General features: G+C 42.3%; 1 protein-coding gene across 4 annotated transcripts in view; it reads right to left on the reverse strand.

The window, feature by feature from the left end:
• The window catches only part of ARHGEF4 (Rho guanine nucleotide exchange factor 4), a 228,035-nt gene that overhangs the window by 91,635 nt on the left and 120,493 nt on the right, over positions 1-15,907 (reverse strand). The window contains exon 1 of one of the 4 annotated variants that reach the window (XM_027808896.2): positions 11,469-11,783. The exons of the other annotated variants lie outside the window; for them this stretch is intronic. Coding sequence (XP_027664697.2) covers positions 11,469-11,655 — 187 coding nt within the window. The 5' untranslated portion in view covers positions 11,656-11,783. Of the gene's footprint in view, positions 1-11,468; positions 11,784-15,907 lie in introns of those variants that run through there. 4 annotated transcript variants of the gene reach the window in all.

Genomic DNA, 15,907 nt, shown 5'->3' on the forward strand with positions numbered 1-15,907 from the left:
CTTTGCATAAACTATTTGTGCGCAGATCCCTTTCACATGCACGCCGACGTCTGGCCTGGCATATGCCAGAGGCCATGACACAGCTAGTATCTGACATAACTCTCAGAAAAGCAAAACCAGTACTGACCAGGTGTTCTCTCTCCCACTTCCCACTGGCACGCTCGGCAAGTGCAGAAACATGCAGCAAGAGGCCACAAAAAACCAAACCCACGAACAAACAAAATACCCCACACCATGCAATTCACAGCCTATGAGAATCAAACACCATCTTTGAGCTTTAGGTGTCAAAGGCTGCAGAAGCACATGTCACCAATGAACCATCGGCTACAAGATCTGCAGCTCCAACTTGCCTGGTCTCTACAAAGGTTCCTCTCCAACTATGGGTTCAGCTGATCAATAAGCAGCAACTTGTGATGCCTGCAGTGATCCAACAGCCAGCAAAGCCTGGCCCTGAGGACCCAGGTAGGAACATTCACCTCTGCTTTGTGTTTTCAGAAAAATTCATCTACTTGCCTCCTTTGCCAAAGAAAGCACTTGAAAGATAAAGCTTCAGATGTGATACCAGGTGCTCTCCTACCCACAGGGAGAAGGATGATTCTTAAGGTTGTGAGGACTCAGAAAACCCCAGCATATTAAACTCAGCCAGGACTCAGGTGGCTGCCAATGCAAACAAGACTGCAAGGAAAATACAGATGTACTGGAGCGGGTCCAGCAGAAGACCAGACATAATTAAGACACTGGAGCACCTGACACACACAGAGAGACTGGGCGAGCTGGGATTGTTCAGCCTGGAGAAGGCTCAGGGGGATCTTAACTATGTGTGTACACACCTGACTGGAGGGGGCACAGAAGGCAGAGCCAGACTCCACTCAGTTGTGGCCAATAAAAGTACAAGAAGAAATGGATACAAGCTGAAAGACAGTAAATTCTATTCAAACATAAACCTTTTTTTACTGTAAGGATGGTCACAGCCTGGAACAGGTTGTCCAAAGAGGTAATGGAGTCTCCATTCCTAGAGATACTAAAAATTCAACCAGCCACCCATTCTGGGTGACCTGTTTTGAGCAGAGGGGTGGGACTAGGCAGTCTCCAGAGGTGCCTAAACCATTCTGAGATTCAGAGTGGGAGGGAAGACCTGCTTCAGAAGCCCTGAAGCAAAACTAGAACATTCTACAGTAGGTAAACTTTTCAGGAACAGCCCACTGCAAAGGATGCTTTGGTTCTCCAGGACTCTGGAAACAAGAGCATGATTAAAGAAAAATGTTGTCATTCATACAAGTTAATCTCCTTGCAAAGTACAGTGGTGCAGGGGGAAACTTCCATCCCCCGCTGCTGCCTGATCAGAGAAGAGAAGAGCATTAATACCTCAGCCAGCACAGTGAGCTACACATGTCAAGATGCGATCAAAAACCTTTGTCATATGTAAAGCTGGGAAGTAACTGGAATTACTTCTGCCCTTATCTGCATACAGTTTGCACTTAGACAAGACTCATTTTCGTCTGAGCACTGAGAACTTGCTGAACTGCCCCTTCTTTGCTCAGCATGATAGAGGAACTGGGTCACAGTCAGCTGCAAAGTCAAAGCACTGGTGCCACTGCACAGTGAATGCCCTAATAAAAGTGTAAAGCATAAAACTAGATGACAAATCTTCTGACAAGTGGACAGAATGATCCTCCTTCTTCCCTGCATTTGCACTGTATTCCCATAAAAACCAGAAGTCATCCTCATCTTTTATTCCAGTTGCAGCTGGAAGAATCTTTGCAATCAAGATGCTTTTCTCAAAAATGAAAGCTGAGAAAAGGAAAAGCAACACCTGAGAGGAAGGCAGAATACCAAGCTGCTCTCCCCATCTTTATTCAGAAACAGCCCCCACACACACCTTATATTTGGCCAAGCAGTCTTTCAAAAATTGACCCAGCAGTGCTTACACTCACCTAAACTGATGTTTTCAGAGACACCAAGAATCATTTAGATGAGTCAATATTAATGACCTGGCCATTATTAATTCAGTGGATTTTTAAACAATTCTGTTTAAATGTCAAGTCACAGGCTTGAAAAGCTGGGACATTTCTTTGTCTTATCTATGGAAGTATATTGTTTTTCTTCAGAAAGGTGAAGTTCTCCAGATCAGAGGAGTTATCTAGAGCAGTCTGTCACTAGTGGCTCCCTAAAAGATGCATGAGCTGCCCTACATACAATCACTTTGGAGACTTCCTCCAGCAGCTCATAGATGATGGTCAAGTGGTACTTGGAAGCCAAGTGGAAGTCCCAGCCATCCAGTGCATGCCCTCATGTGAGCCAGAAAAAGCTGCATGAACACAGGTGACCATTATACCACCAACTGTGAGCACAGATGAACATGAGAAAGCTTGACCAAACCCCCAAATTCAGCCCATGGACAGTACTGACATTAAGCCAGCATGAAATAGGCCTTAGATTTACAGCAATCTAGAGATTGTGGTAAAGCTCAGAATTGTAACCAAAAATAGCCCAAAATAAATGATTTTGCTCTCTCTAAAGAGAGCTGACAGATCCAATCAACAAGTTTCAGTACAGATGGTTTCTGCATATTTTTAATTTATTCAGGCTTTTAAGGCTGATCAGAATGCCACATTTCAAATCGATCCAAATCCACTGTTTTCAGGGTATTAGTAACGCTGTGTTTTCATAATAAACTCTCTTAAAAGGTTTATTGTCAAAGCTTCTTTCAGGCATGCAGGGTAGGTTTTTGCCTTGAGCAGGATGTACCATCAGTGACCTCAAGCTGACATGCAGCTCTGCTCAGGGAGGGTGCCCTCCTGCCAGCGCATCAGTCAAGGCAACAGGAGCTGAGCCAAGCGAGAAGCTGCTCAGCATTTCAAATAAAAGCTCCAGAATTCATGCTATTATTTCTTTTTCCAGGTCACACTGTATCGTCAAAACCTGGGACACTTTGAATATATCCATACAACAAAATCTTCACAAGAGCCTCATGAGCCCTTTTGCTTGCTGCAGGACTACAAAACAACCCAGGCCCGGAGCTCAGAGCACCTTACTCCTGTGTCGCAGCACTCTCCAAACTATCAAGCTGCAGCAAGGTCTTTCACCACCTCATACCAGCACACTCTTCATACAGTCCCTCTGCTGCCTGCTCCTCATCTCACCTCATCCAGGGCATGTGTCCTCTCTCTGCTTATTCCCTCCTCCCTTTCTTCCTCGCCTGCTCTCTCTTCATTGCCTCTCAACCACTTACCAGAACCAGCCACAGCTGCACCTTGTCTACATCAACCAACCCACTGCCCCTGAAGCCAGCCCACAGCTGTATATTATCTATGCTAATTAACCCAGCTTCATTCCTCTACACTCCTGGACCATACTCCTGCCTTCAGAATCCTTCCGTAATCTTCCTAGTGCAGACACTTCACAGCTGAAACCGAGGTCAGGTCTGAACACTGCAGGTGTATATTTTTCAGATGAACTCTGAACTGACCCCTTCACACAGCACTGAACAGAGCTGCTGCCTTGTGTGATTCCCTGAAGCCTTACAGCCTCACTGTGTCCCAGACTATACAGTATAAATATAACAGTAAGTTACCCCAGACACAGCGATGGAAGGCACACACACAACAGAAGCAGCTCCAGCAGCCCTTGGGAAGCACCTGTTGAGTAGATGAGACTGATTCTCACAGCATGCTGCACCTTATTGCTACAGCTGAACCTTAAGTTTCCAAGCAGATTTTTTTGTTTTTTCCTAAATTCAACAATTATGTAGACAGCTTTTCCTCCTCCAGACTTGTAGATGCCTTGATGTTTCTAAAGATCCCTGCAAGGAATAACCTCAATGACAGCTCCATGAACAGGAAGGCATGTCCAATTAGTGCATAAGCACTGTGCAGTCTTCCTTTTCTTCTTGAAAGAATCTGTGAACTGCCATTTCTAAATGTCAGGTATGCACTCTGCACGTGCATTTGAGTAATGATCTTGGTTCATGCTTAGTCAAGGGCATTTAACACCTGGCATGGCAAGTTTTCATTGGCAGAAGGAGAGCATGGGTAGCTTAATCCTACCGATTAGAACAGATTATCTGGTGTTAGTATTGGGCCTCCTCGCACATCATCTTTTTGCCTACCTTTTTAAGGATAGATTTAATAAAAAAAAAAAAAAAAAAAAAAAAGAGACTGATTCAAAACTACCTCATGGAAACTATTTCCATTAGCCAAAGGGAAACTCTTGCTATTTCACTCCCACATAGAAATAAATCTCTACCAGCTGAAAACGTAGCCAGTCTTATCTTTCTTTATTCTCAACGTGAAACATTATACTGCTTTATAATGTTTCTTTGATTTTAAAGAAAAGTAAAATCAAAGCTCTGCATTTTCCTGATGTTCCTGAAACAAAACCTTCTTTTTCAAGTTATTGTATACTCACATTTCATTTACCTTCCAATACAACAGGATAGTACCACATATCTTAATGGTACATTTGAAATAGATTTCAAATGATTATTTAGATATTTATTAGATCCCTTAAGAATGGTTTAGAAAGAAACCTCATCGTTACCCATCTGTAGATGAACAAATTTAGAGCCCAAATCTAGAAATACTTGTTGAGAACCTTCACAGACAGTTTTGATAAGCACATGGAATACTCAAAGCTTAACTAGTGAATAACTATCTATACACACATTCAAATCCAAGATAAAAAGATAATTCAACAGAGTAAGAATGTGAAGGACATTCAAAAGAACTGATATGGATTTTATTTTTTTGCATAGTCAGTCGCTTTTGACACATGAATTGCCTGTTCTACTACTACTTGCCAGCCTACACCATGCTGGGAGGCCACAGAATACAGAAATCTGCCTGCATGGGGGGCTGATGCCCCAGAGCTTCCATAAGGGCTCCTTGGGATACACCACAGCTTGGAAATGGCTCAATTACTCTAGCAACGCAGTTACTCTGTACTCCATGACAAAAGTGTTACTTGAGCTCTTAGGAGCCAACAGCCAGGGAATCTCTTGCTCTTTGATTAGAAAGCATTGAGAATAACATTGGCAAAACTCTATAGCTGTCTAGGCAAATATACCCTTGAGGTGTACCTGTAGTGACAGTTGCCAGCTCTTGCAAGTTCACACAATGTAATTCAAGACAGTATCCAGGTGCAAACTATGGTCCTATCAGCTTACACCCAAGCTCATGTCTTGCTTTCATGTGCAGACACACCACTTTACAGCAGCTTGTCTGAACACCATAGCCACTGCAGGCATTCAGCACTCACCTTCAGACTTCTGCCTTGCTCAGAAGAAGTGTCCTGTGAAGTCTAGTCTCTTGTCCCTAGCACTTTTAAGCAAACTACTGAACTAGTTAGCTGGTTTAACAGACCTCAGACTACAAAGGTTTTTGAGATGAGGTAGGATTCTAATTAAATTAGACACCTCCACAGAAAATTACTGACCCTCAGAAGAGGGCTACATTTCTCTAATCCTTCAAAGGTACTTCTCGTGACTCAGATGAATTGGAGAGCAAGACCTTAATAGTGAATAAGCTGAGTTACAGACAAGCTTAGTAAATTAAAGGATACATCCCCATGACAAAGAAAAGGCATGATTGTTGCCTATATTGTTTAACTTAACTAACTGCTAAGCAGTAATAGGGAAGCTTCACCCTGTGTAGGCAACAATTATACACATTCTTCATGACCACTGAGCATAAACACTACTTGCCAGCACATGGTATAACCTTTTTTTTTTTTTCCACTGCCTCTTTTAACTAGATGAAGTAGGTCCAGATAACCCAAATGAGCAGGCACATGCAACAGTTACTCCAAGCCTTTGCACATCTACCCAAAGGTAGAGAAAGGAAGGGTGAGGTAGGCTTCATGGTACCACTTAATTGCCCCTTCCATTTACTCTCTTGGACTGTGCCAGTTTCCTGCTGCAAGAGATCTGATGCTGGTAATATCCAAACCAGGCGGCTTAAAGCTGTTTCACTTCCATCTAGAAAAACAACAGCAACCAAAGCATTGATATACCCAAAAGAAGCGTTGGTCTGAAAGACTACTCTAAAAATAACTGAATCTTTGAGGAAAGACAGCCTTCGAAGATGTCATCTTCCTCAGCAAAGGGAAGTAATCACAACCTAAATGTTCTTCATGGGAGTTGTTTTGAGAGCAGAGAAGGAAAAGGATGAAGGTGGCGTACCTGAACGGGGTGTATGCCTGGGGAAATGCCATAGGCAGTACTCCCAAAGATTTACCACCTTCTCCCTGCAAACACAACATCAGCAAAGATGGGAGTGTTTTTCTTCTGGTAGACACAAGTGGTAATCTGTGTCTTATGGGGACATGATAAAAATAAGCATTTACTCCTTTTAAAATGAAACAAAAAAAATATCTCAAGGGAAAGTCAACTAACACTGCTCCCCAATACAAGAAAATGTGGTTAGAAGTACTAAATAGCTGAACTTACAAAAAATGGTTCTGCTGGAAACAGAGCTACAGAAACATGATAAGGCTTTTCTACTTACATGAATACTATTTTCTCTTCCTTTTTATGGAAAATCATGACACTAGAGGATATTTTGCACTGAAAAAAACCATTTGAGTGTATTAGAAGTGTTAGGTGGCCAAGTTTACATACACTTAGCATTTACTGAGGTTACATTCACTAGAATGAACTCAACCACTATTAATGTAGATGCCCTCACTATTTGAGTACGATGCCAAGTCACAGTTCAGCAACACTCAACACATTATTTGGAAGATGTACTTTCAAAGAAGAAATCTTTACTTAAGCTTTAGGGCAGCTCATTAGTTCAGCCAAGAGATGTTAATCTTGTAATTCTTCCTCAAAAGTTCAGGATCTCCCTTAGGTTTACCTCACTGTATCAGTCACCATTACAAATGAATGCATGTAGAGAGAAAAATCAAAGTTAATTTAGCATGGATTGTTGTATCTTTTTTAAAAAAAGAATGTATTGATTAATTGTTTGGAAGATGAGTGGAAGTTATTCTGGCAGGTGACACAGGAAATATATGGCAGAAGCGGGGGACACACACCACACACAGGACATGCTACAATGCAATCGATGAATCCAGCTGAAACAGCCTAGCGCACAATTTGCCAAGTCAAGGGTGAAACAAAACATCAACACGCTGTAGCGTGTGCTTTAAGGCACTAACTCCCACCCCCCATCCCACTGGAAGCATTCTGAAACACTTTGAACCTTAAATCAATCTCCCCTTGCGTGACCTCTAACTCCTCCTGACTATGTGACCCTGGAGAAAGAAAGGTCAGTGGAATTATGCACTGCAGTCCATGAGCACAGCTGCAGACACCAGTACCGAGAAGGCAGGGCTAGAGGAAGGAAAAGGAAAAAGAGGGAGCTCAAAAGCAAATCTCTTGCCAAACAAGAATGATGCAAAGCATTTGCCACAGCTCTATTACTGGCTCCCTCATCAGCCACAACAATGAGATGAATTACTTGAAAAAAACTTTTCTAAAAACTTTTTTTTTTTTTAAAGCTCTGAATGAAAAACCCTCCCCACCCATAGTCTATGTTTCCTTGTTTGTTTAAAGGCCATATTCCCAAGGCTAGTAGATGAGCATATCTGCATATTAGGAGCCACAAAAACGTGCACAGGCACACTGAAGTGTAGTCTGTACAATTAAATTGCTACATATGCACAAATACACAGAGGATCTCTTTGGGAAACTATGGCAACCGCTAGTCCACCAAGTTGCAGTTCCCCCTTTGTCCCTACCTTTCTTTGCTCTTCTAGTCCTTCCCAACTTGGACAAGCAAAAGAATAAACAACAGTAATAATGAGGTCGGGATTGGACCTGCAACAAAGGAGCTGGAAAAGCAAAGAGACCTACTCACAAGCTTGAATCTGGAAATATTCTAAAGGAAACAAACTTTTCAGTAGAGCTGTACAACAGTGATGAATGGGATAGAGACAGCATGAACCTGGGATACAAAATCTCGCCTAGGAAACCAGGGTTAGAGTGCCCATAATGCCATTGAATCACTTGCTGGAGCACTGTCACAACTGACCTTTAATTTGGATGCCTCACATCTTTTTGTCCAGCTCAGATACTTAAGGCCTGATTTTCAGAATTGTGGAGCAACCCAAGCTCTCAGTCATTTTCCCACTGGAGTGTTGACACAGCCAAACATTTAGAAATTGCTCTAAGTATTTAAAAATAGAAAGACTACTATCCAAGTATCAAACTGTACATATCTCTTTTTCTATCCTAAATCAAACTTGGAAATCCTCTCAGGCCCTCTGTGAGGGTTATTGATGCTTATGAAGTCCTCTGGTATCCTCATATGGAGAGCCTGGTAGAACAACAAAGAATTCCCTCTTTTCATGTTTATATTTAGCTTCAGGGAGAACGGCCTCCTCATGTAATGTATATTGACATTTAGACCAAAAATGACGTGGACTGATATTAAATAACAGCAGAATTTTTCTACTTCATACAAGTCTGAACTATGGGCTTTTGCATATTTTTTTCAAGTGGCATTTGTACAGAAGTTTGTGCTGTAACAATGTGTCTTTTCTCTATCAGTTCTGTATCACATTTAACTTCCTTGCTTGATCAATAGATTACAAGAAAGTCACCTCCAAAACAAAAGGAATCATACCTCATCACTGGTTGCAGAGGAACATTATTAACCAAAGACAGCTTTTCCCGCTTGTGAACCTGGGAAAAACGCTACCTGTCTTTTCTACATAGGGGACATCACTTTGTATTCCTGAAATCTCGTGTTGTCGAATATATACATGTGTAAATATACTATGCCTCTGTCTTTGCATGCTCTTGAAATCTAAATTATGTAGAAGAGAAACCCAAACAGCTGCATCCCAATTGTTCTGAAAACCTCCCACCCACCTTTCACCTCCACTTTTCACTTAAAACTGGTTTCTTTGTAATCTTCTCTGAAGTCTTAGACAGCAACAGACTCAGTGTGAAGATGCCTAGAGACAAGTTTATGTGTACAGTGGGAGAAGAAAAGCAAAACCCTGTCTTTCAAGTCCATTTATCCAACCTTATGGCCACTCCTGGGAATGCAGAATCCCTTCAAAACAGAAAGGGACTGGCTATTTTTCCAGCCCTTTTTTAATGCACCATCAGGCAGGTTATAGTGTTTCCACACGTTCATTCTTCCCCACCCCCCCTCCCCCAACTTCTTGATGTGACATGTGCCAAAATGCTGGAGACTTCTTGCCCCTCCAAGGTGAGAACACTGCAATGCATTCTAGTTACCACTACTCTCATACACTGCCAGCTGCTATTGCTCCTGCTGATTTGTTTGTTTGAAGCAGTGTATCAAATTTTACCATCCAAAAACATTATTTAGCCCATGCTTTAAAGAAATCCTGCCTCACTCCTCTGACAGCCAACTGGCCTTGATGGCAAGGAGCAGTTCTCCTACCATGGTTGCCTTAGCTTAATCCAAAGAACACCGACAGAGCAGAATCAAAGCAAAATAAACTCTTTCGGGAGATGCACTGCTTTCAAGCTTTAATCCTAATTCTGACCTGAATTTCGTTAGTAGTTAGAGGCAAACTGCTCGGACATCTTTTGCACATGAGAAGACAGACACTTACCCACCACAGTATTTTGAGGCAGAAAGGAGCCTGAAGTGCAGTTATCCGTTTTTATTATTGTATTGATATATCAATACTGTAATTATAAAACTTAATTTGGTTTTTCCCTGTCCTCAGTTTGTCCCCATACCATTTTCTATTCTATTCCCTCTCATCTTTGCATTTCCTGCTAAATGCAGGCAGCATCCACAAAATGACACCATGCCTCACAGTTGTGGAAATGAAAGAGCATTTAGAAAAAGAGATTTAGCTTCAAAATTAGTTTTTGTTATCAACCTTACTTCTTTTATATCACTGTATGTCATTTGTATCAACTGACCCGATTCAGCCTGAGAAAGCATCCATGGGAGGACAGCTGACAACAAATCCTCTAGGACAGAGGGGACCAAACTACAGCTACTGCCCCATGTGCAACTCTTGGAGCAGTAGTTTGGAAAAGGATCCTGTGCCAGGGCTACTTTATGTCAATGTCAGAGCCATGCTGGGGATTATTTGCATTCCCTGTTACAGCAGAAAACAAGCCAGCAAATGTTACCAAGATGCAGAATTGCATCCCCTTGCATTTGCAGCCCAGATCTTTTCCCAAAAGAGAGCACCGATAGCCTGATCTCAGCCTGAGCCTTTTTTCCTGCCCCCGGACCCTCAGGACATACTGAAGGTATTTAGTGTTTCTTGGCCACCTAGAAGGTCTGGTGCGTGGGTTGGAAAGTCAGGTAGGCTGGCCACCCTGCTGTAATCCTTCCCCACACGCTAGTGCAGTTACTGTCACTTCAGCAGAAGACTCCAGAGAGCAACACAGATTTTATTAAAAAGCCCCAAATCTACAGTCGTAGATGGAATTACAAGACCTTCCAATACTTACAAGTATATGCAATTAAAGCCTATTACACAGAACTACACCTAAAATTCTTCCCAAGCCTTGCCTCTAGCTGGTAACAGTGAGTATTTTTACTAAGGAAATGGCAGTCACCGGTGGCCTTGAAGGCACTTGTCTGAATTTATCTAAGAGAAGAACTGATTTGCTGCAACTCTACTAAAAAACTCTCTAAACAACAACAAACAAGAAACAAACTGAACAGCTCAGAAATAGCTGGCCATTAAAATAATTGCCAGGCTCCTTTGCAAGTATCAGTTGGGAACGAGAAAGCTTCTTTCCCATGCTTGCAGTTGAAACATCCAAACCCTAAATAGGCACATCACTGATTAAAAACTAGAGTGCCAGATCCAGGCAGGTTGAGCTGGAACGGATCCAGGCTATAGGAACATGCCTCCAAAATCTCTGGTTCAAAAAGGAATTGAAAGAAGGACAGGAAAACAGAAACCAAACTTGAGCAGCTGGCTCAGGGAACTGCCTTTCCCTCTTTCAGTACACAGCAGTGCAAACCTACCTAGAGCTCAGCTGCTGCACAGCACCTCGCTTGGACATTTTCTAACAGCAGCAATACTCTACACTGGCATTTACACAGAGAAATGCCAGCTCTAACGTTGGGCTCTGTGTAATTAAGCTGAAATATGAAATGCTGTTCCAAAAGGAAAGGGCAGCTTTGATCAGGTAGAAGCCTAAGCATTATTTCCAAAGCCATTAAGAACCCATTTCTTGCCTTCTGACTTAAGAAGTATATTAAAGGTCTATGTTGTTTTGTTTTAGCTGTTAAGTCTGCAGGGGGTACAACTAGCAAACAGAGAACGTTTTGGTTATTTCTCCTGACTAAAAGATTGCATTTCCTAATTACATACTTTTCCCAGAAGGTTTGATTTAGTCTCAAGGTCAGTACAATATCACAGAACAGGTTGTGGGTGTTTGTTTTTTGTTTGTTGTTTTTGTTGTTTAAAAAAAAAAAAAAAAAAAAAAAAAAGAGAGAGAAGCCCCTTACCTGTGGCAGAGTGGAGACTCTCCAAGCTCCAGTATCTGGACAGGACGCCTCTCATCCCACCACCACCACACACCACCCCGCTGCTGTCTGAATCCGAACCCGGTGAGAGCCCAGAGCTTCCACTGCTACTGCAGTTTTCTCCACTGTGTGCCCCGCTGGACTCACTGGGGCACTGCTGGGTCCTCATGCAGGCAGGTAAGAGGGAGAGCCAGGGGCTCTGCTCTGCTGGGGGAGGAAATGGGCAAAGCGCTCCGTAGCTGCTCGCAGGGCAGCGGTACCTGGCAGTGCTGTCTGAGGACTGAGCTGGATTCCTATCCTCCTCTCGCTTGTCTCGATGCATCCTGACATCATAGGGGTCCACTAAGGAGGCTCCCTCTGTGGCAGCTCAACTGCTCTCAGCTGCAGCTCCTAGCAGCTGATTTTTATTAAAGCTGATTTCAAGGCATTAAAAAAAGCAGGGGTTGGACAGAGATCTTTCCTCCTAATTTAGCAGAAACGTCAGATTAAAAATAAATAAGTGGGAATAGTAGAATTTCATGCATTTTAAAAATGCCCAAGTGAGAGAGACCTTGTGTTATCTGCTTCCCCTGAGAACTCAAAAAGGACTTAACATATAAACTAATCATGTTTAGAACTGGCTGCGGCTGCTGCTATTAAGAAACTATTTTTGTAAGTCCTTAGAAAAAGAATTCAAAATTAAATCAAAGCCAGAAAAACACAGATTGAGATTTGGGGAGGTTGCAGCTGGGAGCTTTGAAAAAATCATTTAGCATCCACTTCCAGGCTGTAGACCTGGGTTGGTCCCTATTTCAGTGTGTGATCTTTGTAAGAGACTTCAGCCCCAAGTGAAACAACATTACTAACTACTTTTTAATCAGAAAGTTTTATATTCTTATTCCCTAACACATGAATCAGTGTGCCGCTACAAAAAGAATTCTGAACGAAAACTGATTTCCTGAAAATGCAGAAATACCTGTACCATTTAACAACAGCTTTGAGACACCACAAAGGTTTTATGATAAAGGACATTGCCAGACTGCCACTCTGCCAATAGCAGATTTGTCAAACTATCAAGATAATTTAAGAGTAGCCACATAGTTTGTACCATATGCAGCACAAAACATTATAAAACTTCTCATGCTAGTTACTACAGCAAGTGTAGGACCAGAACTAGACTGTTTCAGTGTGAGATCACCCAGGGCAGCTCAAAGTTAGACAGGTGAGACTTTGCAGCCAGGGGTTTGGACTGGAGGAACGGAGGAGCTCAGCTCCGCTAGCACAGGTGGGGGGGTGACAGCCACCCACGGGTGGGACGCAAAGGATCATGCTGGGAAATACCAAACTGCTCCTACCATTTACAAAGTGAATGCGTGCCTAGGCACCCAAACCCAATACTAGGAGCTTAATTTCACACAAGAATTGAAAATGCTTCTTTTACTATTTCTGTGTAAGCTAATTCTGTCTGAAGCCATGTTCTTATATGGCCACCACAGCATGCTGTGACAGACTTACCCCTTTGACTCTGCCTCACTATCTGTGCAATAGCCAGGTTATTTTATTGCAGTAAAACTTCTGTTTTACTAAGTATTTCCTAACAGAAAAAACCTTTGCCCTCCATCACTGCAGGTTATTACAAAGCATCCAACAACGCTGAACCAACTGTTAAGTCGTTAAAGGTTTCAGCTATTCCTTACAAGAGAGGTCTCTGCAGTAATAGCAAAAATAACATTTCTACAGTGTCTCAGTAACAAAAAAAATCTTTAATTATCTTCTGAATGTAGCTACTTAGACAAAAATATCTTCCTCTAATGCCTCCCAATACAGAAATGGAAATGTGTTCTCAATTTGACTGCAGTGGAACCACTCTTTTGCATTGATCTGGCCCTTCCGGGGCCTCCTAGAACTGCCTGCATCAAAGTACAAATGGAGAGAGACACTTCTTGCTCATAATGATGGGGCAGAAGGCAAGTTAAGCATTAACAACCAAGGTGAATGCAGCTGTTCTGTAGAGGTGGAGCACAGGGCATTTTGAACAGGGACAGTGCAGCTTTTCCGACAGGAAAGGTGCTAAGAAGAGGCTACAATTCAGTCCAAATTATGCTACATCTGCTCCCTGAAATCCGTGCTTGGCACACGAGAAGTAAGGAAACTCCACGTACCTGTATCTCTCCTTGACTGAACTACTAAACCTGACATTATTTACAGAGGCTCTGTAGCAACTGCCCTTGCCTGGGAGATCTCTGCCCTCAACCTGCTTAAATCACTCCATCTGTTCCTCTGCTAACCCTCCCATTCTGGACTGAATGCTCTTGGCAAATAGCAAAATATGTTTATTTAGTGCCACAGACGATAGTGCTGTAATCCTAGCTGAAGGTGCTACAGAAGTATGCATATTCTATTCATGTGCTGGATAGTCATTTTTAAATAGAATAGAAAGAGAAGAAAAATATTACAAAGCCAGTTTGTGGAAAGCATGACATTACATCAGAGTTGAAAACTGCAATCCATCACAGAGAAGTTCTATCTGACTGCAGACCTTTCTTTTTTTTTTTTTTTTGTTAAATCTACATAGATAATTTTTATCTGTGACACTAGAGAGAGTAGTCAGCTAAAACTGCTGTCAAACTCCAACTACAGATGAAGGATCTCATTGCACAGCCTGATCAATGTAATCAATGTAGTCAAGCCAGCTCGAGCCTTGGACAGCCTGATCCTAAACATCTGCTGGATTTTTTTGTCTCTGTTGGGTTCTCCTGTGGTCTCATAGCTTTGAAGAGCGATTGCCAGAATCATTAAGGATTTGCTAGGATCTTCTTTTATACTCTTTGCCCTATGGAAAGTTTTTATTCGTATGCTAAATCTTTCACCTCAGTAGCTAATACATACAATCCCACCCAACTTGCTAGGACAAATTTTCAGGAACTCAGCCATCACTTGGCCCAGCTTTTAAGGTTGGATGAAAATCTTTGAGTAAGCACATGTTATCAGAGACCTCACAGCACAAATACATGTGGCTGTGGTTAAACAGAATCAAGATTGACACAGCGGGTCTAATTTTGCTGTGATTCAGTACAAAGTGAAAAAATACAGTAGGCAACACGACTACTTTTTAGCCACTTGAATTCAATGGTACTTCCATGGGTTCATGAGGATACAACGGCCATTTCATACTACAGCTAAAATGATACACTGCTGCGCACTTGCATACCACTTTTTTCTGTGTCCCTTCAAGAACTAAAATGACAAAAATGGAATAAATAGCTCAGCTTGTTATTTCGCTGAACTACAGGACTGCTAAATATTTATAAGACATAATGAAATCCTGTTATTAAGCTAATATTTTCCCTCTTGAATAGATTTCTCCAGTGGCTGTCAAACATCTTCACATTAACTGTTGCCAAGTGTGAGCTTAACAGCCCATCTATAGCTGGGAAAAGAAGATGAAAGTTGGCCACGTGATGTTGAGTAAACAAACAGTCCCTCTGCCTCTGAGAAATACTTTCCGCTATACCAGCGAGGCCAGAGCATAACTCAGTATCACTAAGTGGTCAGTGTTTTCCAGACTATCCACAAAAGATTCAGCCTCTGAGAACTTGGCTTGCCTATCCTTACAGCTTGTGTGAGATTTCCAAGGCCACCAGCATGCTCAGCGTCAGTACACATCAGTCAGAATGAATTCATGCCTCTCTGGTTGGCATAACCAACACCCGCACTGTGGTAGAACTCCAGGGCATCTCTTGTAGATATCTGATAGCAGGAAATGGAAAAATCTCAGGCTGTTTAAATCTGACAAGACAGAGGGAAAGTTGCCAAAAAGATTCAGTCTGCATTTAAATAAAGATTTTAAATAATACAGGTTTAAGATCTGTGATACCATGCTACAAACGCGATCTTGTCACACACTAGTTACAAGTTTCTCCCTCTATGAGGATGACAAAGGCCGAAGGCTTACAGTTGTATGTTCATATGTGTGGCCCTATCCTAAACTTTCACAGATTGTCTGAGAGGTAGCATGGGGGAAACATCTGGGAGAAGGTGTAACAAGGGCAGGCACAAGAATAGAAAAGTCTCTAGCTGAGAAGCACAGACAGCGGCAAGAGTAGGGACTTCAAGGAACTACACCTCTAACTCTCAGACAACTGCCTGTGTCACCTTGTGATTGTCCACTGCTGAAAAGTCCCTTTAAAAAAGCTCAGAGATGACAGCACCTCCTCAGAAGAAGTTCCCTCTGCTCTACGCCTGGGAGATAGTAGCTCCCACACCCAGCTCGTCAGCCCAGCTGCTACATTCTCACAGCTGCATTCACTGTCCAAACAGCTTCCCAGACATGTCCCCAATTTTAGGCAACACCTTCAGGTTACCATAAACAGATATCAGGAGAAAGATGAGGAAGGAGATGATAGGCAAAATAGCCTAAAGAAAAACACGATGGTCCACTG

Source organism: Falco cherrug, chromosome 11, assembly GCF_023634085.1.
Source record: "Falco cherrug isolate bFalChe1 chromosome 11, bFalChe1.pri, whole genome shotgun sequence".
Classification (NCBI taxonomy): Eukaryota; Metazoa; Chordata; class Aves; order Falconiformes; family Falconidae; genus Falco; species Falco cherrug.